The following is a 23040-nucleotide window of genomic DNA, read 5'->3' as shown; positions in this document are numbered from 1 at the left end:
GGGATTTTTTTTTTTTTTTCTTTTAAAGATCTGAGCCTACCATCTTCTAAAACAAAAACTCTCCTGTTTTTCTGTACTACTAACTCCCAATACTTCACTTCTGGTCACCAAATGTGTGGGTGTCTTTCCCATGCCAAGCAATTCTGCAACACCAAGTGGGTGTCCCACAGTGTAACTCAATTCTGCCACTATCAATCGGAGTGGCTCACAGAATTAAAAAAAAAAGTTTACTGACTAGATTACTGGTTTATTATAAAAGGATCAACCCTGCAACAGCCAAATGGAAGAGACACACAGGGCAAGGTATGTGGGAAGGGGAGGAGAGCTTCCATACCCTCTCCTGCAGGCCACTCTCCCAGCACCTCCTGGAGTTTACCAACACAAGCTCTCTGAACCGTGTACTTCAAGGATTTTTATGAAGGCTTAATTACGTAGGGATGATTGACTATACCATTGGCCTCTGGTAACTGATTCAACTTCTACCCCCTCTCCCCTCCTGGGAGGTCAGGGGATGGGGCTGAAAGTTCCAGCCCTCTAATCACATGGTTGGATTCCCTAGCAACCAGCCCCCATCCAGTGGTTATCTAGGGGCTTTTTAAGAAATCATCGCATTAATATAAACTCAGGTGTGGTTGAAAGGGGCTTGTTATGAATAACAAAAGATACCCATTTCACCTTTATTATTTTCTGAAGCTATTTCAGGAACTGGGAACGAAAACAAAATATAACAAAAGATGACCCTATAGTTCTTATTCTTTAGGATTACAAGGGTTTTAGAAGACAGAACAAGACCAAATATATACCACAGCATGACACATCCAATACATCTGTTGCTAATCTTGCTCCCGCCCTCAACCAGCAAGTGGCTATCTGACTTCTGATTTTGGTAATCAAAATTTTTTTTTCACTTTTATTTTTTTTTAAAGGCCGCTCCACGCAGCATGTGGGATCCTAGTTCCCCGACCAGGGATCAAACCCGCGCTGCCTGCACTGGCAGCGCAGAGTCTTAACCACTGGCCCCCCAGGGAAACCCCCAGTAATCAAAATTTTCAAACACACATAAAATTTAAATGTTTACATTGTTAAAAGCTGACCACTTTTCCCCTTATGATACTATCCTCTTTTAAGTCTAAAAGACCACACTCCTTCCTGAGGTTTGATGAATATTTTGAATTTTCTTCCATTTTAAAATTATTTCCCCCAAGTTGCAAAAATTGCTAATCAACTGCCCCAAATCACTGACTGACTAAACCCTCTTTTGCTTCTGATTTGTGATACTCCCCCTCCAACCGCCCCATTCTATACTAGAATTTTATATATGATGTAGTCTATTTTGGAACTCTTTTTTTTGGCCACGCCACGTGGCTTGCAGGATCTTTAGGGGGAAAATCCCCTGACCAGGGATTGAACATGGGCCCTCGACAGTGAAATCATGGAGTCCTAACCACTGGACTGGCAGGGAATTCCCTAGAACTTTTTTAATTCTACTGATCTGTCTATTCTTGTCCTGGCATGTTTTAAATTATGTACATCAATTCTATTTATTCGTTTTCTTTAAGTTACAAAAGTTAGTATTTGCATTTTATAAAAATTTCAAATATAAATAGCTAAAAAGCTAAAGCTCTTCCCTTAACCTGTCTCATGCTAAATTTCATAATAGGTAGGCAATATTAAGAGTTTGGTATAAATTTTCTCAGACTTAAAAAAATGCAATATATATATGATAGTATCTTGCTTTTTTCATTCAAAACAACTCGGCCAAGGGACTGTAATTACGTAACCATTTTCCTATGGAAGAACCATTTTCCTATGGAAGAACCATTTTCCTATGGAAGAACACTTAAAATCCTTCCCTGTTACACACAATGCTGCAAATAACATTTTGGTACATAGAAATCGCTTGTTCTGGCTCTTCTTTGTCCCTTGCATTTCCATATGAATTTTAGGATCAGCTCGTCAATTTCTGCAAAAAAAGGCTTCTGGGGTTTGAGAGTGATTACAGTGAATCTGTATATAAACTTGGGGGTGCACTGCCACCTTAAAAATATTAAGTCTTCCAACCCAGAAACATGAAATATCTTTCCATTTATTTAGGTCTTTGTTAGTTTCTTTCAACAATGTTCTATAGTTTTCAGTCTTGCATTCCCTTTTGCCAAGTTTGTTCCTAAGTATTTTATTCTTTTTGATGTTACTGTAAATGGAATCATTTTCTTATTTTAGGATTGTTCATTGCTGGTGTACAGAAATACAATTGATTTTTATATACTTATCTTGTAATCTACAACTTTGCTGAACTAATTTATTGATTCTAATAATTTTTTGGTGTGAATTTGTTAGGATTTTCTATATACAAGGTCATGTGATCTGTGAAAAGAAAGAGTTTCCTTCTTACTTTCCAATTTCCTTTTCTTCCTTTTTGTTGCCTAATTTCCCTGGTTAAAACCTTAAAATTCTGAATGGTTGATGCTAGTATAAAAAAATTATTTTTGCATATTGACCTTGTATCCTGCAACCTTGCTAAATTTACTTAGTATGTTCTTGTAGTTTTGTAGATTCCTTGGATCCTTGGAATTTTATATGTAAACAATCAAGTTATTTGTGACTACAGACAATTTAATTCCCTCCTTTTCGATCTTCATGTCTTTTCTTTCATTTGCCTTTAATACACTAGTTAGAATGTACAGTAAAATGCTGAATAGAAGTGGAGAGTGGACATCTTTGTTTTGTTCCAGGTCTTATGGATAAAGCATTCAATATTTCACAATTAAGCATGTTGTTAGCTGTAGCTTTTTCCATACATACTCTTTTTTTAAAAAAAAGATTCATTTTTATTTATTTATTTACTTGTCTATCTGTCTATCTTGGCTGTGCCGGGTCTTAGCTGTGGCATGCATGCAGGATCTAGTTCCTTGGCCAAGGATTGAACCCAGGCCCCCTGCATTGGGAGCGTGGAGTCTTACCCACTGGACCTCCAGGGAAGTCCCTAGATACTCTTTATCTGGTTGAGGAAGTCTCCTTCTTTTTCAAATTTGCAGAGTTATGGCTTTTCTCCTTTATCCTTTATATGATGAATTACAATGATTGATTTTCCAGTGTTAAGCCAACTTCATATTCCTGAGATAAACTGAAACTTGGTCATTAAGGCATTATCCCTTTTTATAGATTGCTAGATTTGAATTGCTAAAATTTCTTGAGGATTTTTGTGTCTATGTTCACGAACGATACCAATTTGTAATTTTTGCTTCTGTAATGTCTTTGTTAGATTTTGGTATCAGGTTATGATGGCCTCATAAAATGAACTAGGAAATGAATATTCCTTGTTTATTTTCTGAAAGAATATTTGTGTTAGGTTTTTCTTAAATGTGTGATATGATTCACCAGTGAAGCCACCTGGGCCTGGAGTTTTCCGTGTGAAAATGTTTTTGATAACACATTTAATTTCTGTAACATAGAACTATTCATATTTTCTATTTCATCTTATGTCAATCTGGTAAGTTGTATTTTTTCAAGAAATTTGTCCATTTCATCAATTATTGAATTTGCCATAAAGTTATTCATAATACTCTCGGTATCATTTTAATATCCATCGGCTCTCTTTCCATCTTGATACTGAGATTTTGTTTTCTCTTATTTTTCTCCAGTCTGGCTAGGAGATGATCAAATTTGTTTCCAAAAAAACCAACTTTTGGTTTTATTTTTTTCTACCAGCTGTCTTACCCCCAGCCCCCATCCTATTTGCTCTTATTTTTATTATTTCATTTTTCTACTTGCTTTTGGTTTACCTTGCTCTTACTTTTCTGCCTTAGGGTAGAATCTTAGATCACTGATTCTAAACCTTTTTTCTTTTAATGTATGCATTTGAAGCTATAATTTTCCCCCTAAGCACTGCTTTAGATGCATCTTGCATATTTTGAAATGCTATATTTTCATTATCATTTAGTTCAATATCTTCTCTAATTTCCCTTGTGATTTCTGCTTTGATACCTAAAATATCTTGCTGTTACTGCTTTAAATTTTAATTCTACTGTGGTCAGAGATTATACCCTGTAAGATTCCAACTTTCTGAAATTTGTTGAAATTTGTTTTATGGCCCAGTATCTTAGTGAATGTAGCATGTGCACTTAAAAAGAATGTGTATTTCATAATCACATTTATGATTGTTATGTCTTCCTGATAAAATGATCCTCTTATCATTATGAAATGTTCCCTCTTATTTCCAGTAGTGTTCTTTGCCTTGTAGTCTACTTTATCTGATATTACCATAGCCACTCTTTTTTATGTTTAATGCAGATTGCATGTATATTGTTTCCCACTCTTTCACTTTCAACCTATCTGTGTCTTTATATTTAAAGTGCATTTGGGGGGACTTCCCTGGCAGTACAGTGGTTAAGACTCCACACTTCCACTGCTGGGGGTGAGGGTTCGATCGCTGGTCGGCGAACTAAGATCCTGAATGCCCCACAGCGTGGCCAAAAAAATTTTTAAAGTGCATTTTTTTGTAAATAGCATGTGGCTGGGCTTTGCTTCTTTACTTATTCTGACAATCTTTGCCATTTAATTGGAATGTTTAGTCTCTTCATTTGATGTACTTACTTATTCTGACAATCTCTGCCATTTAATTGGAGTGTTTAGTCTCTTCATTTGATGTACTTACTTATTCTGACAATCTCTGCCATTTAATTGGAGTGTTTAGTCTCTTCATTTGATGTACTTACTTATTCTGACAATCTCTGCCATTTAATTGGAGTGTTTAGTCTCTTTTCATTTGATGTACTTATTGATATGGTTGGATTTGGGTCTATCATTTTACTATCTGTCCCAACACTTTCTCCCTGTTCTCTCTTTCCTGCCTTCTTTTAAGTAGTATTTTTAGATTAAGTAAATGTTTTCAGAATTCCATTTTAGTATACATATATTTAATTTATATATTCCAATTCCATTTTAGCTATATATCTCTCTGCATTAAAAAAAATGGTTACTCTAGAATTATATGTCCTTAACTTTTCAGTCTATTTAGAGTTAATATTGTACCACTTCATGTAACAACATTCCAACCTCTATGTAAGTTATATTTTATGTAAGACAATGTTATAATTTTGTTCTGTTTTTAAAACATGTTATTATTTATTTATTTATTTAGGCTGCGCTGGGTCTTTTAGTTGCGGCATGTGGACTTCTTACTTGTGGCAGGCGAACCCTTAGTTGCGGTATGCCAACTCTTAGTTGCAGCATGCATGTGGGACCTAGTTCCCCGACAAGGGATCAAACTCGGGCCCTCTGGACTGGGAGCGTGGAGTCTTACCCAATGGACCATCAGGGAAGTCCCTATGATTTTGTTTTAAACAGTCATATCTATTTTAATAAAGTTAAGACAAAAAAATGGTTTTGTATTTATCATATATAGTGCCTTTTATTACTTTTCTAAGAGTTGAGTTTCCACCTGGCATTATTTTTCTTCAGCCTGAAAAACTTCCTTTTTCATGTGGCATAGGTCTCTGGCCCACCTGGTATTATTTTTCTTCAGCCTGAAAAACTTCCTCTTTCACGCAGTACAGGAAGCTATGACTCCTTTTACTTTTTGTTATCTGAAAATATCTTAATTTCATCTTCATCTTGAAGGATCTTTTTGCTGAATACAGAATTTCAGTTGACAGAGCTTTCCTTTTAGTAACTTAGAGAAGACATTCCACTGTCTTTTGGCTTCTGTAATTTCTGATTAATAGTAAACAATCATTCATATCCCTGCATACAATGTGTTTTTCTCTCATAGCTTTCAAGATTTTGTTTATTTTTATCTTCAGTAATTTGATTATGATGTGCTTGGGTGGTTTTCTGTATATCTACCCTGCTTGGAGTTCACTAAGATTCTATTTATTTATTTATTTATTTATTTATTTATTTATTTATTTATTTATTTATGTTGGGCTTGGAGTTCACTAAGATTAAAAAAAAAATCTATCTATCTATCTATTTACTTATTTATGGCTGCATTAGGTCTTCATTGCTCTGTGAGGGCTTTCTCTAGTTGCAGCGAGCGGGGGCTACTCTTCGTTGTGGTACATGGGCTTCTCATTGTGGTGGCTTCTCTTGTAGCAGAGCACAGGCTCTAGGCGTGCAGGCTTCAGTAGTTGTGGCACATGGGCTTAGTTGCTCCGCAGCATGTGGGATCTTCCTGGACCAGGGCTCGAACCCATGTCCCCTGCACTGGCAGGCGGATTCCTAACCACTGCACCACCAGGGAAGCCCTCACTAAGATTCTTGAATATGTAAATTATGTTTTTCACAAGTTTGAGAATTCTTGGCCATTACCTTTTCAAATATATTTTTTGCCCATTCTCCCACTCCACTCCTTCTGGGACTCCCAATTACACGTGTGTTAGACCTTCTGATACTGTTTCATGGATCAATGAGGTTCTTTTTAAAAAATCTTTTTTTCCTTTTTGTCTTAAGAATAGACACTTCCTAGTAATTTACTTTCAGGTTCACCAAATCTTCCTACTGTCATTTCCAACCTGCTGTTAAGCCTATCCAGTGAATTTTCTATTTCAGATATTGTATTTTTCAGTTCCAGATTTTCCATTGGTCCTTTTTAATTATCAATAGTTTCTAACTCTCTGCTGAGATTTCCTATCCCATCATGAGCGTATCTCCCTTTATCCATGAACACAATTATAATTGCTTAAAATCCTTTCTGCTAGTTCCCACAACTGGGTTGCTTCAAGGCTGGTCTCCACTGATTGTCTTTTCACTTTTCACTGTTTCTTTGTATGATTAGTAATTTTGGGTTGTATGCTGGACCTTATGAGTAACATGCTGTAGTAACCCTGGACTGTATCACGCTTCTCAGAAGAGTGATTTTTTTTTTTTTTTAACACCTTCAGAGAATGTTTCACTAGAGAATTTCAAAGCACTCCCCAGCGCCTCACTTTCTGTAACTGGACAAACACAACACAATTATGAAACTGGATGGCAACAAATCTCAAATGGGCTGAACCAAAGGTGGAAACTCAGGATTATTAGTGCTTCTAAAACCCACAATTTATCCTCATTGGAAAACACGCCCTATGCAACGTGAAAAGTAAATTTCATATAACACATGATTTTAAACCAGGCAGTCTCAGTGGTTAAACATAAACAAATTCGTTCATATCTATCTTAGCATTTAATATACTCAAAAATGTGAATTATTTAATAAACAAGCTAAAACATGTTCACTGTTTTTGGATTTGAAAATGTGCTGTCAATTTGAAATCACACGTTCGATCTGTATCAGGAGACAAACCATCCTGCCTTATCAGGCCTGCATGTGGCAGAGTGAGCCCTGCCCCCTCACCACTCCACCCACCCCCACAAAGAAGAGTCCAACCACAGCACAGCCAATATAATGATTAGACGTATCAAATGTAAACATTATTTTCCCTTTAAAGTATTCTCAAAATTTGGCCAAACTCAGTATTTAATACGAAAACCCGGCCTCACAGCAGTGATGCCTGTGGGACTATTTCTGGCATTCTCTTGCCTTATCAGATCACCCATAACAAAGACAGTCTAGAAAGAGGCCCGTTCCCTCTTTCAATTCAAAGGTTAGAACTGAAGTAAAGGCAGAGCAAGAGGAAACACACAAACACATCCTCAAACACACCCACACAAACTGCGGCAACTTTCACATCGGACATGACTGAATTTCATTCCAAGCAGGTTTTAATGATAGCTTTGCTCTTTAGAAAATTCAAGTAAAATGCTCAAGTAAGGATGTTTCAATGCAAGAGGAAAACAGCGGCTACAATCTTAAAATTTTACTCCAAAATGGAATCAAGACCGACTCTGGCTGGTGGAGACCAGGTGGCAGGGACACGCAGGTCCCATCCTCCCAAACCTGCACTGCTGAGAACCACAAGCTCCAGGCACTGCTAAGGGTGTCTGATCTCCACCATAAACTTAAGGTGTGATGATTTTCCCTTTTCCTCTGAGAGATCAGTTGGAGAGGACATGACGCAGGAATAACAGTTTTACGTTCTGGGTGAGAAAGTGCTACGCTGCACAGATTTGCTTAAAGAATTTGATTCTGGCAAGCTTCAGGTAAAAATCATTTTTAAAGGGTCAATTTTTCATTTACATATAACCAATACATCTTATTTACATATACATGACCCAATTTTCATTCAGCTTTCTTCATATGAAGTCTACATTTTAACTGGTATGTAACCGTTATATACTGTCTTTATAGAAAGACTAAATATCCTCTTATTCACAAGCAGTTCTGATGATAACAGTTTGTCTCCACATTGAGAACTGAGTATAGTTAAAACCTCAATGAATAACAAAGATGAAGATCTAGAGTTAAATCTGTGGAGGGCTGCATCAGCTATTCAAGGAGAGAGCAGCTGCATCTAAACACAAAGCAAGGATGACTGAAGACATGGATGACTGCTTCACGCTGCTACAGATGTGAAATTCTTATACTGGATTCATTTTTTCTTTTCAAAAAACACTGATTTTTCTAGTGATGTTTAACTTTAAAAAGTTATCTTAGTTCTTTAACCCTCAAAGAACTGCTATATTTAGGCTGCTAACCAAAAAAATAATCAAGAGCATGTACCTTTGTCCATAGTCTCCAAGGGTTAAAGTGCAGGAACTGTCTATAACCTGGTATATAAGGCACCCTATTCCACTTTTTTCTTAAAAGAAGCCTTTCCTTTGGTCTCTTGCAGTTTTTCACTGAGCCTGTCCTTTGTCTCCTCCAGCTTCTCTGTGAGGAGCTCTTTTGTCTCCTCCATCCTGTCTTGCGGATACTCCTTCACAGGAGGTGGCGTCGACATGTAGCCGCGGCCGCGCAGATACTTCACAGTGAAGGAGGTCCCCCCCAGGGTCACAGTGTACTGCGTAGGCACTGCAATCTTCAACAGGGCATATGCTGTTAGTGCATTTCCACTCTGGGAATTTTTCAGAATGTTTACTACGCTGTCAGGTAACCCAGTAAGTTCTAGAAAAGGAACGACATTCACTCCTTTTATGGCTGCATAATAAAACATTCCAAACCAAACACCGGAAGTTATTAGATGCACTGGAATCAAAACTTTCCCATATTATCTAAATGTTTTCTTTTTTTAAAAAATAAATTTATTTATTTTTATTTATTTTATTTTTGGCTGTGTTGGGTCTTTGTTGCTGTGCGCGGGCTTTCTCTAGTTGCAGTGAGAGAGGGCTACTCTTTGTTGCGGTGCGCCGGCTTCTCACTGTGGTGGCTTCTCTTTGTTGTGGAGCATGGGCTCTAGGCGCACAGGCTTCAGTTGTTGTGGCACGTGGGCTCAGTAGTTATGGCTCGCGGGCTCTAGGGCACAGGCTTAGTAGTTGTGGTGCACGGGCTTAGTTGCTCCGCAGCATGTGGAATCTTCCCGGACCAGGGCTTGAAACTTTGTCCCCTGCATTGGCAGGTGGATTCTTAACCACTGGGCCACCAGGGAAGCCCTAAATGTTGTCTTAAATCGTTGCTAAGGACTAACTGATCTGTCTTGTAAAGGATCAGGTTCTTCCTTTTTTTTGGAGGGAGTTCCTGGGGATGTAGCACTGGATGACAGAACCCTCTTGGATAAGATATCCTGCTCCCACTGTTTATGGTGAAGGACGCCTGGTTGGCGTGTATGAGCAATGAATGGCTTCCTTTCCTTTGCAGCACACGGGGCAGCAGGTAAGTGCAGCCATCGTTTCCGAGGGCCCGGTACCCAAACCACTCTGGATTCCGACGTATATAAAAGTAATGGCTCCTTTATGTTTTGACAGTGTCCCCAAAGACCAGCTTTATCTGGTTCCATGCATGTCCTACATGCCAGTCGGAATACAGTCTTTGGTACATTTCATTGCATTTTGAAGAACGGAGATTGATGGATTTCAGCTTCCATAGAGACTCAGGACCTGAGGCCGCTGCCGCCGCTCCCCGCTGTGTGGCTGCTCCCAGCCCCTCCATCGTCCCTCCAGAGTGACAAGCCGAGCGTGGGTCAGGGTGCTGGAAGCTGCGGGCTCAGGCGACTCAGCTTCCGGCCCGCCCACCTGACACACCAGCTCCACCAGCCACCCGCTCGCACCCGCTCTTGCCGGTGCCCTCAGTACGGCCTGATTTTTTTTTAAAGCAACAATTAGTATGGCTGAACTCAAGATCTGGGCACAGTTCATAAATAGAATTTGGGGCTCCCCCTCTGTACTTCTTTCCAGGATTTCCCCCTCATTTTCTGGTGCTATGGTAGCTTCCAAGTATATCATCTGGTTATTCAAGCTAGTGACCACACTAAGACTGTGGGGTTTTCTTGTCTTTGTTTTTAATAAATTTATTTTCGGCTGCATCGGGTCTTCGTTGCTTCGCGTGGTCTTTCTCTAGTTGCGGTGAGCGGGGGCTACTCCTTGTTGTGGTGCGCGGGCTACTCCTTGTTGCGGTGTGCAGGCTTCTCACTGCGGTGGCTTCTCTTGTGGGCTTCAGTAGTTGTGGCTCGCAGGCTCTAGAGCGCAGGCTCAGTAGTTACGGCGCACAGGCTTCGTTGCCCTGTGGCATGTGGGATCTTCCTGGAACAGGGCTCGAAACCACGTCCCCTGCATTGGCAGGCGGATTCTTAACCACTGCACCACCAGGGAAGTCCCTAGACTGTGATTTTTTTAAATCGAGTTTTAGCCCTTGCACTCCCACATCAACCGGGGCTTGCCCTCAGGTAAAAAAAACATGCAAAAACCGTTTATTTATCCAAGCAACACCCTATACTTCCAAGTGTCAACTCCCTTCCAGTGTCTGCCTGCTTTGGTCACTCTCCTGTGCCTTCAGGTCATTGCTTCTTATATTTATCTTATAAACCAGAGTGTACAGTTATTATTTGTTGAAGGGTTAGTATGAGGGAAACTATTCTGCCATTACTGGAAGTAAACGCAATCACTTTAAATTTTATCGTTAAGAACAGAGTTATGAATTTAACTCTTCCAGTTTTAATCACATTCTGTAGTTTTAATTTGCAATGTTTTTATTTTCTAAGTATCTGATAATAATATTTTTATTATTCCTTAATCAAGTAGTTATTTAAAAGAGTGCTTTAAATTTCCAAGTAATTAGGGTTTTTTTGTTCTTAATATGAATTTTTAGTTTTATTGTATTATGGTCAGAAAATGTGGCCTGTACAATTTCCCTTTCTTTGAATTTTATTAATAATTTTTGGTTGCTGAATATTTGATAATTTTGTCTGAGAAGAAGATTATATATCAATTAACTCTATCTTATTAAAAGAGTTTGTGTGTTGATAGTTTAAAAAAAGCATTGAAAGTACCTGTGGTTTTCAAACAATTTTTTTGGTGCCATGGAAGCTTTTGTTCAAAAGAAATACTTATTCATTTACAAATAAAACAGATCATAAAACAAAACAGCGCTGGTTCTACTTGGGAGGTGGAGATGTGGAGTGGTGGGAAGCTAGAGCCCAGCCCACTAGATTCTTCTTTCCTTTTGGCTACCTGTGGAGAGTCTTTAAAGATGGAAGAGGAGTGGTTCAGGAGTGGTAATGTGAAGGACTCAACGTGCTGTTGCTGGCTTTGAAGATGTGCACTATGAGCCAAGGAATACAGTTTCTCTAAAAACTGGGAATGGCTCTCAGCTTTTAGCCAACAAGAAAACAGGGACCTCGGTCTTACAACCATAAGGAACTAAATTCTGCCAACAGCTCGAAGGAGCAGAAAACGGATTCTCTAGTCTCCAGAAAGGAACACAGCCTGCTGACACCTTGATTTTAGTCACGAAAACTTTACCAGACTTCTAACCTACAGAACTATAAGATAATAAATCTATGTTGTTTTAAGCCACTAAGTTTGCGGCAATTATTACGACAGAAACAGAAAGCTAATACATAAGTATGGATCATTTTTAATATTTAAACCACACCCCTATCTTGGCCTATCACCATTCCAGCCAAGTTTACACTGCTTATCACTGTTATAGAATACACAGGTCCATATACATAAATTAACATAAAAACATTGAGTATTTTTAAATTGCTAGTGTGTTAATGACTTCAGATACTATGCATAATGCCATCTCTGTCAGTATTCCTAGAAACTGTTATGCTTTGATTTGCAGGAAGGAAACGAATTTTGTAAAAGTTGTTCTTCTTGGTATTATGTTTTTCAATCAGGTATCTACCTTGTTTTAAAAACAAGGTAAAATAGATGATAAATTCCAGAGCCATTGGATAATCTGTTTTTAAACCTTCCAAGGATGGGAAAAGCATGTCCCTGAAATAGATCAAGAGCTCACCTTCATTTATCAAATACCTAGCTTTCAGAGAGATACTCACTTATTCAAATCAATTTCGTAAGTTTGCATATGAGGTTTATCTCCAGTCTTGTCTGGGTCCCATCGATAGATGGCAAATTTCTTGATTCGGGGAGCTGTGGCTGCAGCTGTCTGGGCCCCACGGCAGGCCTGAAATTTAAAAAGTTCACAAGAAGGAAAAAAAAATCATTAAAAATGCAAGATAAATCCTTCATTTAGCTGCCACTATAAACTGCAATACTGGATACAAACCCACACATTACTGACACAGTCTTGGAATAGGCAGTCATCCAATATCCAACGCACAATACTAAGTACCTGTAATATGCCAGACATGGTGCTGGGGGCTGGTGAAATGGTGCTTAATAAAACAGACATAGCCCTTGCCCTTATAGAATCTACTTTGTAGTGAACAAGAAATGAAATATTCACAATAAAGTGTAGAGAGGGAAGAATGCAGCAGAGACTTGCACTAGTCTAAGTGGTCAGGGAAGGCTCTATAAATGATACTTAAGCTGAGGCTTGATGTATAGGGATGAAGGGGAAGGAGAACAGGGTGTTATAAACCTAGGAACAACACATGTAGAGGTCCGGGTGGGGGAGAGCACAGGCACCTGTGAGGACAGAGAGAGAAGTCCACTGTAAAGCAGGGTGACTTGACAAGGGATGGAAGAGTGGCAGACTCAAGGAAGTTAAGAAAGACTTGTAAGTTTTGATTTTATCCTAAAAGCAATAAGAAGCTAATAAAAATTTATCAGGTGGGTGACACAATCATTTTTCTTTTTGAGAAGAACATCACTGGCTTACAAAGGAAGAACTGTCACATGACATCTGGGGAAACCAGTTAGAAAGCCACTGCAGTTGTCAAAATGAGATGCTGGTGTTTTTAGATTAGGTGTTTTAGTCTGGGCCATTGTAAAAAAAATCCGAAGACTGGGTGGTTTAAACAACAATCATTTACTTCTCACAGTTTTGGAGGCTGGGAAGCCCAAAATCAAGGTGTCAGCAGATCTGATGTCTAGTGAGGACCTTCTTGGTTTGCAGAGAGCTACATTCCTGCTCTATCTTCACATGTTGGAAAGGGATCTCATGTCTTTTCCTCTTTTTTATAAAGGCATTAATCCCATCATACAGGTCCTACCCTCATAACCTAATTTAACCCTAATCCCCTCTCATAGGCCCCATTTTCAAATACCACCACAGTGGGGATTAGGGCTTCCACATATGAATTTTGGAGGAACACAAACATTCCATCCATAGCATTATGGCAGGAAACAAGATAAAGAATATTGTATCTTAAAATAAATTTAGGGAACTAACAAACAGCTGAGACCTGCTCTCTCTGATGATTCTGTTCCATCTCCTGGGCACTTACAGTCCCTGCCAGTGGGTTTCACACAGCGAGCCAAGGAATCCTAGAGTGCCACCCAAGGGCTGCCGGGATAGGATAAGGTTAAGAGGGTAGGCCTGACTTCTCTCACTCCTTCAGCCAGAACAGCCTCCCCATAAAAACATATTTGCAAAAAGGGTGCTGTTGCTCAAAAAAAAGTTTTATATTTAAGTTTATACTCATTAAAAAAACCACTATTATTGCCTGGCACCAAATTAAATGCTTTATATTAATTACTCCATTGAATCTTCATTTTAAAGGTGAGAAAAATGAGGCTCTGAGATCAAGTGATGGGCCCATGATTACAGAGCTGGTGAGTGGAGCCAGGATTGGAATCCAGGTCTGTCTGTCTCCAGAACCCATGCTCCTAAACACTATACTATTCATTTGTGAACATTCTCAGGTCTCTTCTTGGTGCCGTTTTCTTCTCTTTACGTCTTAACTCCTTAAGGGCAGGTGTATTAGTTAGGGTTCTCCAGAGAAACAGAACCAATGGTGTATACATATATATACACATATAGGAAAAGAGATTTACTATAAGGAATTGGCTCACGTGATTACAGGGGATAACAAGTCTCAAGATCTGCAGGTGGCGAGCTGGAGAGCCAATGGTATAGTTCTAGTCCAAAGGCCAGCAGGCTCAAGACCCAGGAAGAGTCGTTATTTCAAGTCCAAAGGCAAGAAAAAAAAATCAGTGTCTTAGTTTGAAAGCAGTCAGGCAGGAGGAACTTCCTCTTATTCGAAGGAGGGTCAGCCTTTTGTTCTACTGAGGCCTTCAATTGATTGGATAAGGCTCACCCATGTTAGGGAGGGTAATGTGCATTACTCAGTCTATCAATTTTTTAAATTTAATTAAAAATTTTTAATACAATTTTATTTTTTTACTTTATTTTCTGGCTGTGCTGTGTGGCTTGTGGGATCTTAGTTCCCCGACTAGGGATTGAATGCCGGTCCTCGGCAGTGAAAGCACGGAGTCCTAACCACTTACTGTATACAGTAGGTCCCCTACATAAGAACCTTCAAGTTACAAACTTTCAAAGGTGCGAACGTGCATCTGGTTCCAGCAAGGAACCATCTCCCACCTCCTCTCCCTCCTCCTGTCAGTAATTCTTGTCTGTTCACTCGATGCCAGCCCCTGTACGCCAGCTGTTATACTGTACTACTGTACTTTTAAGGTACTGTACTGTAAGATTAAAAATGTCTTCATCTTTTGTGTTTTTTTTATGTATTATTTGTGTGAAAAGTATTACAAACCTATTACAGAACAATATAGCCGATTGTGTTAGTTGGGTACCTAGGCTAACTTTGTTGGACTTATGAACAAACCGGACTTACGAACGCGCTCTCGAACGGAACTTGTTCGTATGTAAGGGACTTAACTGTAATGCTAAGCTGCCCCCATCCCATAGTCCTTGAAGCCCTTTTGCATTTAGGCAGATGAAACAAGGTCTCAACAAGTCCTGCTGAGCTTCCACTATGGTGATAAGGGATCCTGCCAGTCCAAAGAGCACTTATAAGTTGAAGACAGAAATATTCAGATGGTATTCCAGGCCAGCTATTTCTCTTACACACTGTTAAAGAAAGTAAAAACTCTTAAGGTTAACTGAGTAATTACAAGAAACACACTGTTAAAGAAAGTAAAAACTCTTAAGGTTAACTGAGTAATTACAAGAAATACAAGTTTATTACTTGCTGGCAAAAGCCGCCCCAAATTAAGTGAAGCTAAAATATCAGCTCTCAGCATAAAAGAAGAGAATATATGAAGAAAATGAAAGTGAAGGTGAGAATGAAAGTTGTATTTTATCTTATCACCAAGCTGGCTAAGATCCTTAATAAAAGGAAAGTCATTTCTACAAATGAACACTCTTCACTAGGGGCTCCAATGTGAAATGACAGGAACGTTTGGCTAATGCCACCTTGTGGTGTTTAAGAGGAAGTGGAGGAAGTGAAAAGATTCCTGAAGACATCATTATTATTTTTTTTTGGCCGCGCTGCATGGCTTTCGGGATCTTAGTTGCCCGGAACCTGCAACCTCGGCAGTGAAAGCGTGGAGTCCTAATCACTGGACCACCAGGGAATTCCCTCTTGAAGATATTAGCTCCAGACGCTTTTGCTTACTTAACACACCCCCTTTTTTGTTTTTGTTAGATTTAATGAGGTATATTCATTACAATAAAATTCACTAATTTTAAGTGTATAATTTGATGAGTTTTGATAAAGTTATATAACTTCTACCACAATTATGACAGAATATTTCCATTCAGAAAGTTCTCTAGTGTTTCTTTGCAGTCAGCACTCTCTCCCTACCCCGACAATTGATCGGCTTTCTATCACTACAGATTTGCCTCTTATAGAATTTCATATACATGCCATGTGACAATACATCTTGAGTCTAGCTTCTTTTACTCAACACGATGCTCTGAGACTCATTCACATTGTTGCATATATCCATAGATTTGTTAGTTTTTTAAATTACACTTCTCATTTGGAAATAACTGTAGAATCACATGCATTTATAAGAAATACTACTGAGATCCCGTGTCCTCTTCACTCAATTTCCCCCAGTGGTAACACTGTACAAAACTACAGCACAGTATCATAACCAGAGTATTACCACGGATACAGTCCAGGCACAGAACATTATTTCCAGCCCGGCAAAGATCCGCTCTGTTACAGCCACAGCCATGCCCCTCAGGCCTCCCATTCCTACTCCTTCACCCCTAGCAATCACTAATCTGTTACATTTCTGTAATTTTGTCATTTTAGGAATGTTATATAATGTAATCATCTCATATGTAATTTTGGGAGACTGGCTTTTTTTCCATTCAGCATAACTCTCTAGAGACTCAGCCAAGTTATGTGCCTCAACAGTCATTTCTTTTTATTACCACGTAGTGTTCGTTCCATGGTCTGATGCACCTCAGTTTGTTAAGTCATTCACCCACTGAAGGATATGCAGGTTGTTTCCAGGTTTGGGCTAACATGAATAAAGTTTAATGAACATTTGTGGACAAGTTTCTGTGTGAACATAAGTCTCCATTTCTCTAGGATAAATGCCCAGGAGTGTAACTGCTGGGTTGTATGGTAGTTATATGTTTAACTTTTTAAGAAACTGCTAAAGTGTTTCCCAGAGTGGGCGGCTGCTATGCCTGAGGCAGGTAGTAGGGGGAAAGGGATAAAATGCCTTTAAAAAATATACAGGGGGGCTTCCCTGGTGGCGCAGCCGTTAAGAATCTGCCTGCCAATACAGGGGACACAGGTTCGAGCCCTGGTCTGGGAAGATCCCACATGCCACAGAACAACTAAGCCCGTGAACCACAACTACTGGGCCCGCACTCTAGAGCCCGCGAGCCACAACTACTTAGCCCACGAGCCACAACAAGCCCATGCGCCTAGAGCCCGTGCTCCGCAACAAGAGAAGCCACCGCAATGAGAAGCCCGCGCACCGCTACAAAGAGTAGCCCCCGCTTGCCACAACCAGAGAAAGCCTGCGTTCAGCAACGAAGACCCAATGTAGCCAAAAAAATTAAAACAAACAAACAAAAACCCCACACAACAGAATATCTGAAGGCGATAAAGCCCAACATAAGTTTTGGGGTACCCCAAAGTGTCACTAATTTTTTTCCAAAACAATTTAAATTCATTTTGAGTTTTGTATACAACGTATTTTATACAACATTTGGTGGGGTAAGGGGAGGCTAAAAGGAATGAAGAGAGAAGATACTGAAATCAAAATGGCCAGGGCAGGTTGTGGTTCTAAAAGTGATGGAACTTTGTTCATCTTGAGGGCTGAACTAAGAGTTAATCCACAGGATTATGGGAGCTGTGATTAAAACAACATTCCCCAAACAAAGAAATCTAAAAATTTGTTCTGTAGGCGTCTATGTAGTAGAAAGTAATAATAATAGCTTTCATCACTCAGCCCTTACCACGTGCCAGATGTCATACTAAATTATGTCTAATCTTTACAACATCTCTATGGGGAAAGTTTTTTATTCTTAATTAAAAAATGAGAATAAGGTCATATAACAGAAGAGCCAGTATTCAAACACAGGTCATCTGACTCCAAAGTCCAACCTTTTAGCTGCTATATAGTGGTGAAAATGCAAATCCAAAACAGAACAGCACAAAAAGATAATTCCTCTCCCCCAAAAGATCCACAGAGCAAAAGTTTTTACTCTACTTATATAATCAGCAAGATTTTAGGCGGTAGTTGGTCCAGATATAGTCATTCACTTATTTGTTCAACTACTATGCTCCAGGGACTGTTCTGGGCTTTGGGGGAATCAAGGACCAAACAGACATACATCCCAGTCCTGTGCAGCTTACCCAGTGATTAGAGGAGACGCACACAAATAAAACCTATAGTTTGTCAGGTGGTGATAAATGCCATGATGGAGGTGGAGGGAGGGGTAGAAGGGGAACAGGGATCCTGGAGACAACTCTTAATGGGGTGGCCAGGGAAGACTTCACTGAAAAGCTGACACTTGAGCAAAGACCCAAAGGAGGTGAGTAAGCAAGCCACACATAAATCTAGGGGAAGAGCACAGAATGCAGAGGGAGCACGGAGCACAAAGATCTTCAGGTGGGAATGTGTCTGAGGAGAAACGAGGCGCCGGTGGTAGCTGAGAATGGAGTGAGTGAGAGGGACAGGAACAGGAGAGAAAATCAGGACGTTAATGGAAGAACCAGACCACGCAGGGCCTTGGAAGGACTTTTGCTTCTACCCCAAGTAAGATGGGAAACTACTGGAAGGTTTTGAGAAGAGGAGTGACAAAGACAAGTTTTGAAAGGATCATGTTGTCTCCTGTTTTGAGAACCAACTGTAGAGGTGCAAAGATGAAAGCAAGAAAAGCAGGAAGTAACTGCGATAATCAGCTAAGAGATGATGATGGCTTGAACGAGGCTGGTGGCTGTGGAAATGGTGAAAAGCAGTTAGTTTTTAAATACACTTTAAGAAGGAACTGACAGATTTGCTTACAGATTGGGAGTGAGGCAAAGAGTAAGGATGACTCCAAAGCTTTTGGCCCAAGCCACGTGAAGGATGAAGTTGCCATCAACTGCGATGGGAGGGAAAGTTGGTGTGTGTGGCAGGATTTTGGTTTTAGGCAAGCAAAGTTTATTAAATATCCATGAGGAGATTTTGAGAATATAGTTGGGTGGCCATCTGAATCTGAAGATTTGGGGTGAAGTCTGGGCTGGAGACATAAGTTTAGGAGGTATCTAAAGCCCAAAGGAGTGTCTATAAAGACTAGGCCTAAGGACTGAGCCACAGCATTTAGAATTTGGGGCAAAAAGGAGAAATCAGCAAAGGGAGACAGAAAGAACTGCCAACGTGCAAGGGGGAAAACCTGAAGCCTGGGATGTCCTGGGAGTCAGGCCAAAAAAAGTGTTTTGAGGAGGGAGTGAACAATATGCTTCAGAGAGCAAAGTACCATGAGAACTGAGGACTGACACTGGATTTAATAAAGCCAAGGTCACTGGTGACCCTGACCCAAGTACTTTCCGTGAAGTGGTAAGCGTGAAAAGTCTGACTGGAATAGGTTCATGGGAAGATGTGGGGAGATGAACTGTGGTCAGCGAGTTTAGACACCTCTTGAGACATTTTTCTATAAAGATGAGTGGAGAACTGGGGTGGTGGCTGGATCCAGCTTTTCTTTGTTTTTTTTTTTTAAGACGGAAGAAATTACACCATGCTGTGTGCTGCTGCTGCTGATCCAACAGAGAAGGAAAACCTGATAAGGCAGGGGAGAGGGGAGACTTTCTGGAGAGCTATCTTTGCCTCTTTATTTTTTCACATACAAATCTTGTAGGGTCTTAGTTCCCTGACCAGGGATTGAACCCATGACCCCTGCAATGGAAGCGTGGAGTCTTAACCACTGGACGGCCAGGGAATTCTCATGGAGAGCTATCTTTTTTTTTTAAAAAATAAATTTATTTATTTATTTTATTTTTTATTTTTGGCTGTGTTGGGTCTTTGTTGCTGCACGTGGGCTTTCTCCAGTTGTGGTGAGCTGGGGCTACTCTTCATTGCAGTGCACGGACTTCTCACTGTCGTGGCTTCTCTTGCTGCAGAGCATGGGCTCTAGGTGCACACGCTTCAGCAGTTGTGGCAAGTGGGCTCAGTAGTTGTGGCGCACGGGCTTAGTTGCTCCGGGGCATATGGGATCTTCCCAGGCCAAGGCTCGAACCCAGGTCCCTTGCATTGGCAGGAGATTCTTAACCACTGAGCTGCCAGGGAAACCCTGGAGAGCTTTCTTTGAATAAGCAGTGGGACAGAGAGCATGACTGAAGGGCAGCCACTGGAGTGCTGCCGACTATCCCACAGTAACAGGCAGAAAAGGAGGATATACAGGAGGACGTGGGGAGGTGGGCAAAAATTTGAGTTTTTTTTTCTTTGTAGCCTGTCCAGAAATTTATACCACAAACCCATGACCAACGTGGTGGGAGCGGGGGGGGTGGTCTTTCAAAAGCATTTCTACCTCAGTCTACAAAACTAGTGAGTATTCAAGGCTTAGCGCACCTTTGTAGGAAATCTTGGATAAGATGAAACCCACAGTTTATAATTTAAGGGAAGAAGCAAGATCATCAACAACTGGACTGAAACCGGACGGAGGATGAGAAGGGGGAATTCTGGATCATGCTGAAGGCAGCTTGTTATGTCCCTAGGAAATCTTCCTTAAGGAGCAGGCTTGGAGCTAGATGTGTGAGTGGCATGGGTCCAAATCCAAGCTCTAACAGTTAGTAGCTGGATGTTCTTTGGCAAATTACTTAACCTTTCTGATTTTATTTCCTCTTTTGTAAGAAGGTTGGGAGTATTAAAATCTACCTCATAGGATTAACTAGAGGGCCAAGTTTCTAGCATGGCTCAGAAAATAAGTTCTGCTTTTTAGTATTGGCAACCGTACCAGTTCTCGTATTATTCTGATTGGCAGATAGGTATCCTACGCCCTGCCAGTGCTAGGAGCAATGATATACACAACTGAAAGTAGGTGGTAATTGCCTTCAAGGAATACAGAGTCTAGACGAAGAAATGAGGCAACAACACAAACAACAGTTAATACATTACAGTTAAATACAGGCAGAACTGTGGTTCGGTGGTGCAAACTAAATAAAAGGAATTCAGAAGAGAAATCCTACTGTGTCCTAGACTCCTAGGAACCTGAATGTACCCAGAGCTAATACACCAAGCTCATTACTTTTTAGGTGGCTTTTGTGGGTCTGAATGCATATTCCTACAAGGGGGTGCATGTGTGTGGGAATCTTCTATTTTCTCTGCCCTCAGGAGGCCCTACAAGGGCCTCACTTGGAATTGCAACACTGACCTATGAAACCAGCCTTTCCTATAATTCATGCTTGGAAGAGGGACCTGAGCTTTAGAACTCACTCTCATTGGGGGGGTTCTCACAACTTAATTGCCTGCTCAGCAGCTATAAAAGGAACTGGTAAAAATGTCGTTACCAATCACCTATTTAATGTTCAGAGGGCACCAGCTTGAGGTTCTGGTAGGCAGTCCTCTTTCTCAGGCCTCCTTCTCAGGAAGACTGTAAAATGACTTGTCTAAGTTCACGTATAGCATAGTGGAAAGAGCTAGCATTAGAAGATGGGCCATATGCATGGTGCTGTGCAGCCAGAGCAGTTTCTTACGATGAGACATATTTTCATGGGAGTGCAAGAAGAGGAGAGGACCGAATATTTCTTGTACACCTACCATGTGCCCAGATCTGTGCTAGGAGTTTTTCACACATTATGTTCAAAACACTGAGTTTAGGTCCTGGAACAACTGGTTCTTGGCTGCGATATTTTTGAGCAAGTAAAAAAATCTTCTTTCTGGGGCCTCAGTTTTCAAATCTCTAAAAAGGAAGTTAGAATTCCTGCTCACCCACCTTACAGGGTTTTTTCAGGAGCCCAGAGGAGGAAAAAAGATTTGAAAGATATTTGTAATACCTCAGTCCCTGATATACACAGATTGCAATGGCAGTTTCCCTTCCCCTTCTACCTGTTTCCATTTAGAATGCAGATCAGAAGTGTGTAGTTTCCTGACAATACAAGGGGCGTGGAGGAAACGTATCAATGCACCCGCAATAATATAAACAAGAGCAGTGCCAAGCTCTGTACCTGTGATCCAAGCCCAAACTCTGTCGGTATTATGATACGTCCTTTACAGACAGGGATACTGAGAGGATGACGCTGCTTTAAGGAACCCAGATAGATCCTCAGGGGGCTGAGTGGATTTTCCTCCGTTTCTCCCTTCCCCTCTTTACTGAGCCCTCAACCTTTGCACCCCGGAGGAGTGCCTCGCCTCCCAGTCCCAACCTTCACGCTCCGGCGGTTCTTTCTCAGAGGGGATGGTTTGGTGGCAGAAAAAGGGCTTGGCGTTCAAATGTTTGGACTCGAATTCTGCTTCCAAGCCAGTCGTCACTCGCTCGCCATGTGACCTTGGGCAATTCAAGTCCCCTCTCTAAACTTCTTTTTTATTCTTATGTCTAAAAAAGTCCTCTCCGCCCAGACCAACTCACAGGCTGCAGAGGTGCAGAATGATAACCAGCAGGTATGCTCCCGTCCAAAATCAGAGCCCTGAGCAAACGGGAGCTGGTATCCTCCTCTCTGAGGCCTGGCCCTGTGCTCCCCTCAATCTCCTCCGCCGCCCCCTCAACTGCAAGCCATCTCTGTGACTTTCATCCCTGCCCTTCCCACCCCAGAGCCGAAGCTCACCTGCAGGCAGGCTCTGCCAAGGGTTGTGGCCGGGAACCGGCGCCTCAAGGAGACTGCGACCACCGCCGCCATCTTGGATTCTGACGTCGAGCCCCACCCCTTAACCCCTGTCACTCTCCGCCGGCGTCCCGCCGAGCACCGCGGCACCGAGCCAGGATCCACCGAGGACCCGCTAGCCGCGCAGGAACCACCGAGTGGGAGGCGGCTTCCGTTTTTCTGAGGGGGAGGAGGGAAGGAGGAGAAAGCTAACAAGAGCGTGCGCAGTTGAGGTGGGCTCAGCGCATGCCCACTTGGCTTCCCGCGTTGGAAGGTGACCTTCCTCAAGGAAGGGGGCGGAGTCTGAAAAGGAGGGCAGTGGAAAGGGGTGGGACAAAGAGCATGATGGGGCGGAGCCATCTAATACAAGTCTTAATCCGATTTTTTTTTTTTTTTTTTTTTCGGTACGCGGGCTTCTCACTGTTGTGGCCTCTCCCGTTGCGGAGAACAGGCTCCAGACGCGCAGGCTCAGCGGCCATGGCTCACGGGCCCAGCCGCTTCGCAGCATGTGGGATCTTCTCGGACCGGGGCACGAACCTGTGTCCCCTGCATCGGCAGGCGGACTCTCAACCACTGCGCCACCAGGGAAGCCCCTTATCCCGAT

General features: G+C 41.2%; 1 protein-coding gene and 1 pseudogene across 1 annotated transcript in view; both read right to left on the bottom strand.

Moving 5' to 3' along the window:
- SDHB (succinate dehydrogenase complex iron sulfur subunit B) overlaps positions 1-22556 on the bottom strand; it is a 34356-nt gene extending 11800 nt beyond the window's left edge. Inside the window, exons 1-2 of the mRNA XM_060141284.1 lie at positions 22401-22556; positions 12318-12445 (exon numbers count right to left, since the gene is read on the bottom strand). Coding sequence (XP_059997267.1) covers positions 12318-12445; positions 22401-22472 — 200 coding nt within the window. The 5' untranslated portion in view covers positions 22473-22556. The remainder of the gene's footprint in view (positions 1-12317; positions 12446-22400) is intronic.
- LOC132516365 (protein FAM210A-like) lies at positions 8664-9863 on the bottom strand (annotated as a pseudogene).
- Positions 22557-23040: the final 484 nt, after the last annotated feature.

Source organism: Lagenorhynchus albirostris, chromosome 2 (genome assembly GCF_949774975.1).
Source record: "Lagenorhynchus albirostris chromosome 2, mLagAlb1.1, whole genome shotgun sequence".
Taxonomy (NCBI): Eukaryota; Metazoa; Chordata; class Mammalia; order Artiodactyla; family Delphinidae; genus Lagenorhynchus; species Lagenorhynchus albirostris.
This window is presented reverse-complemented; position numbering and strand designations above follow the sequence as displayed.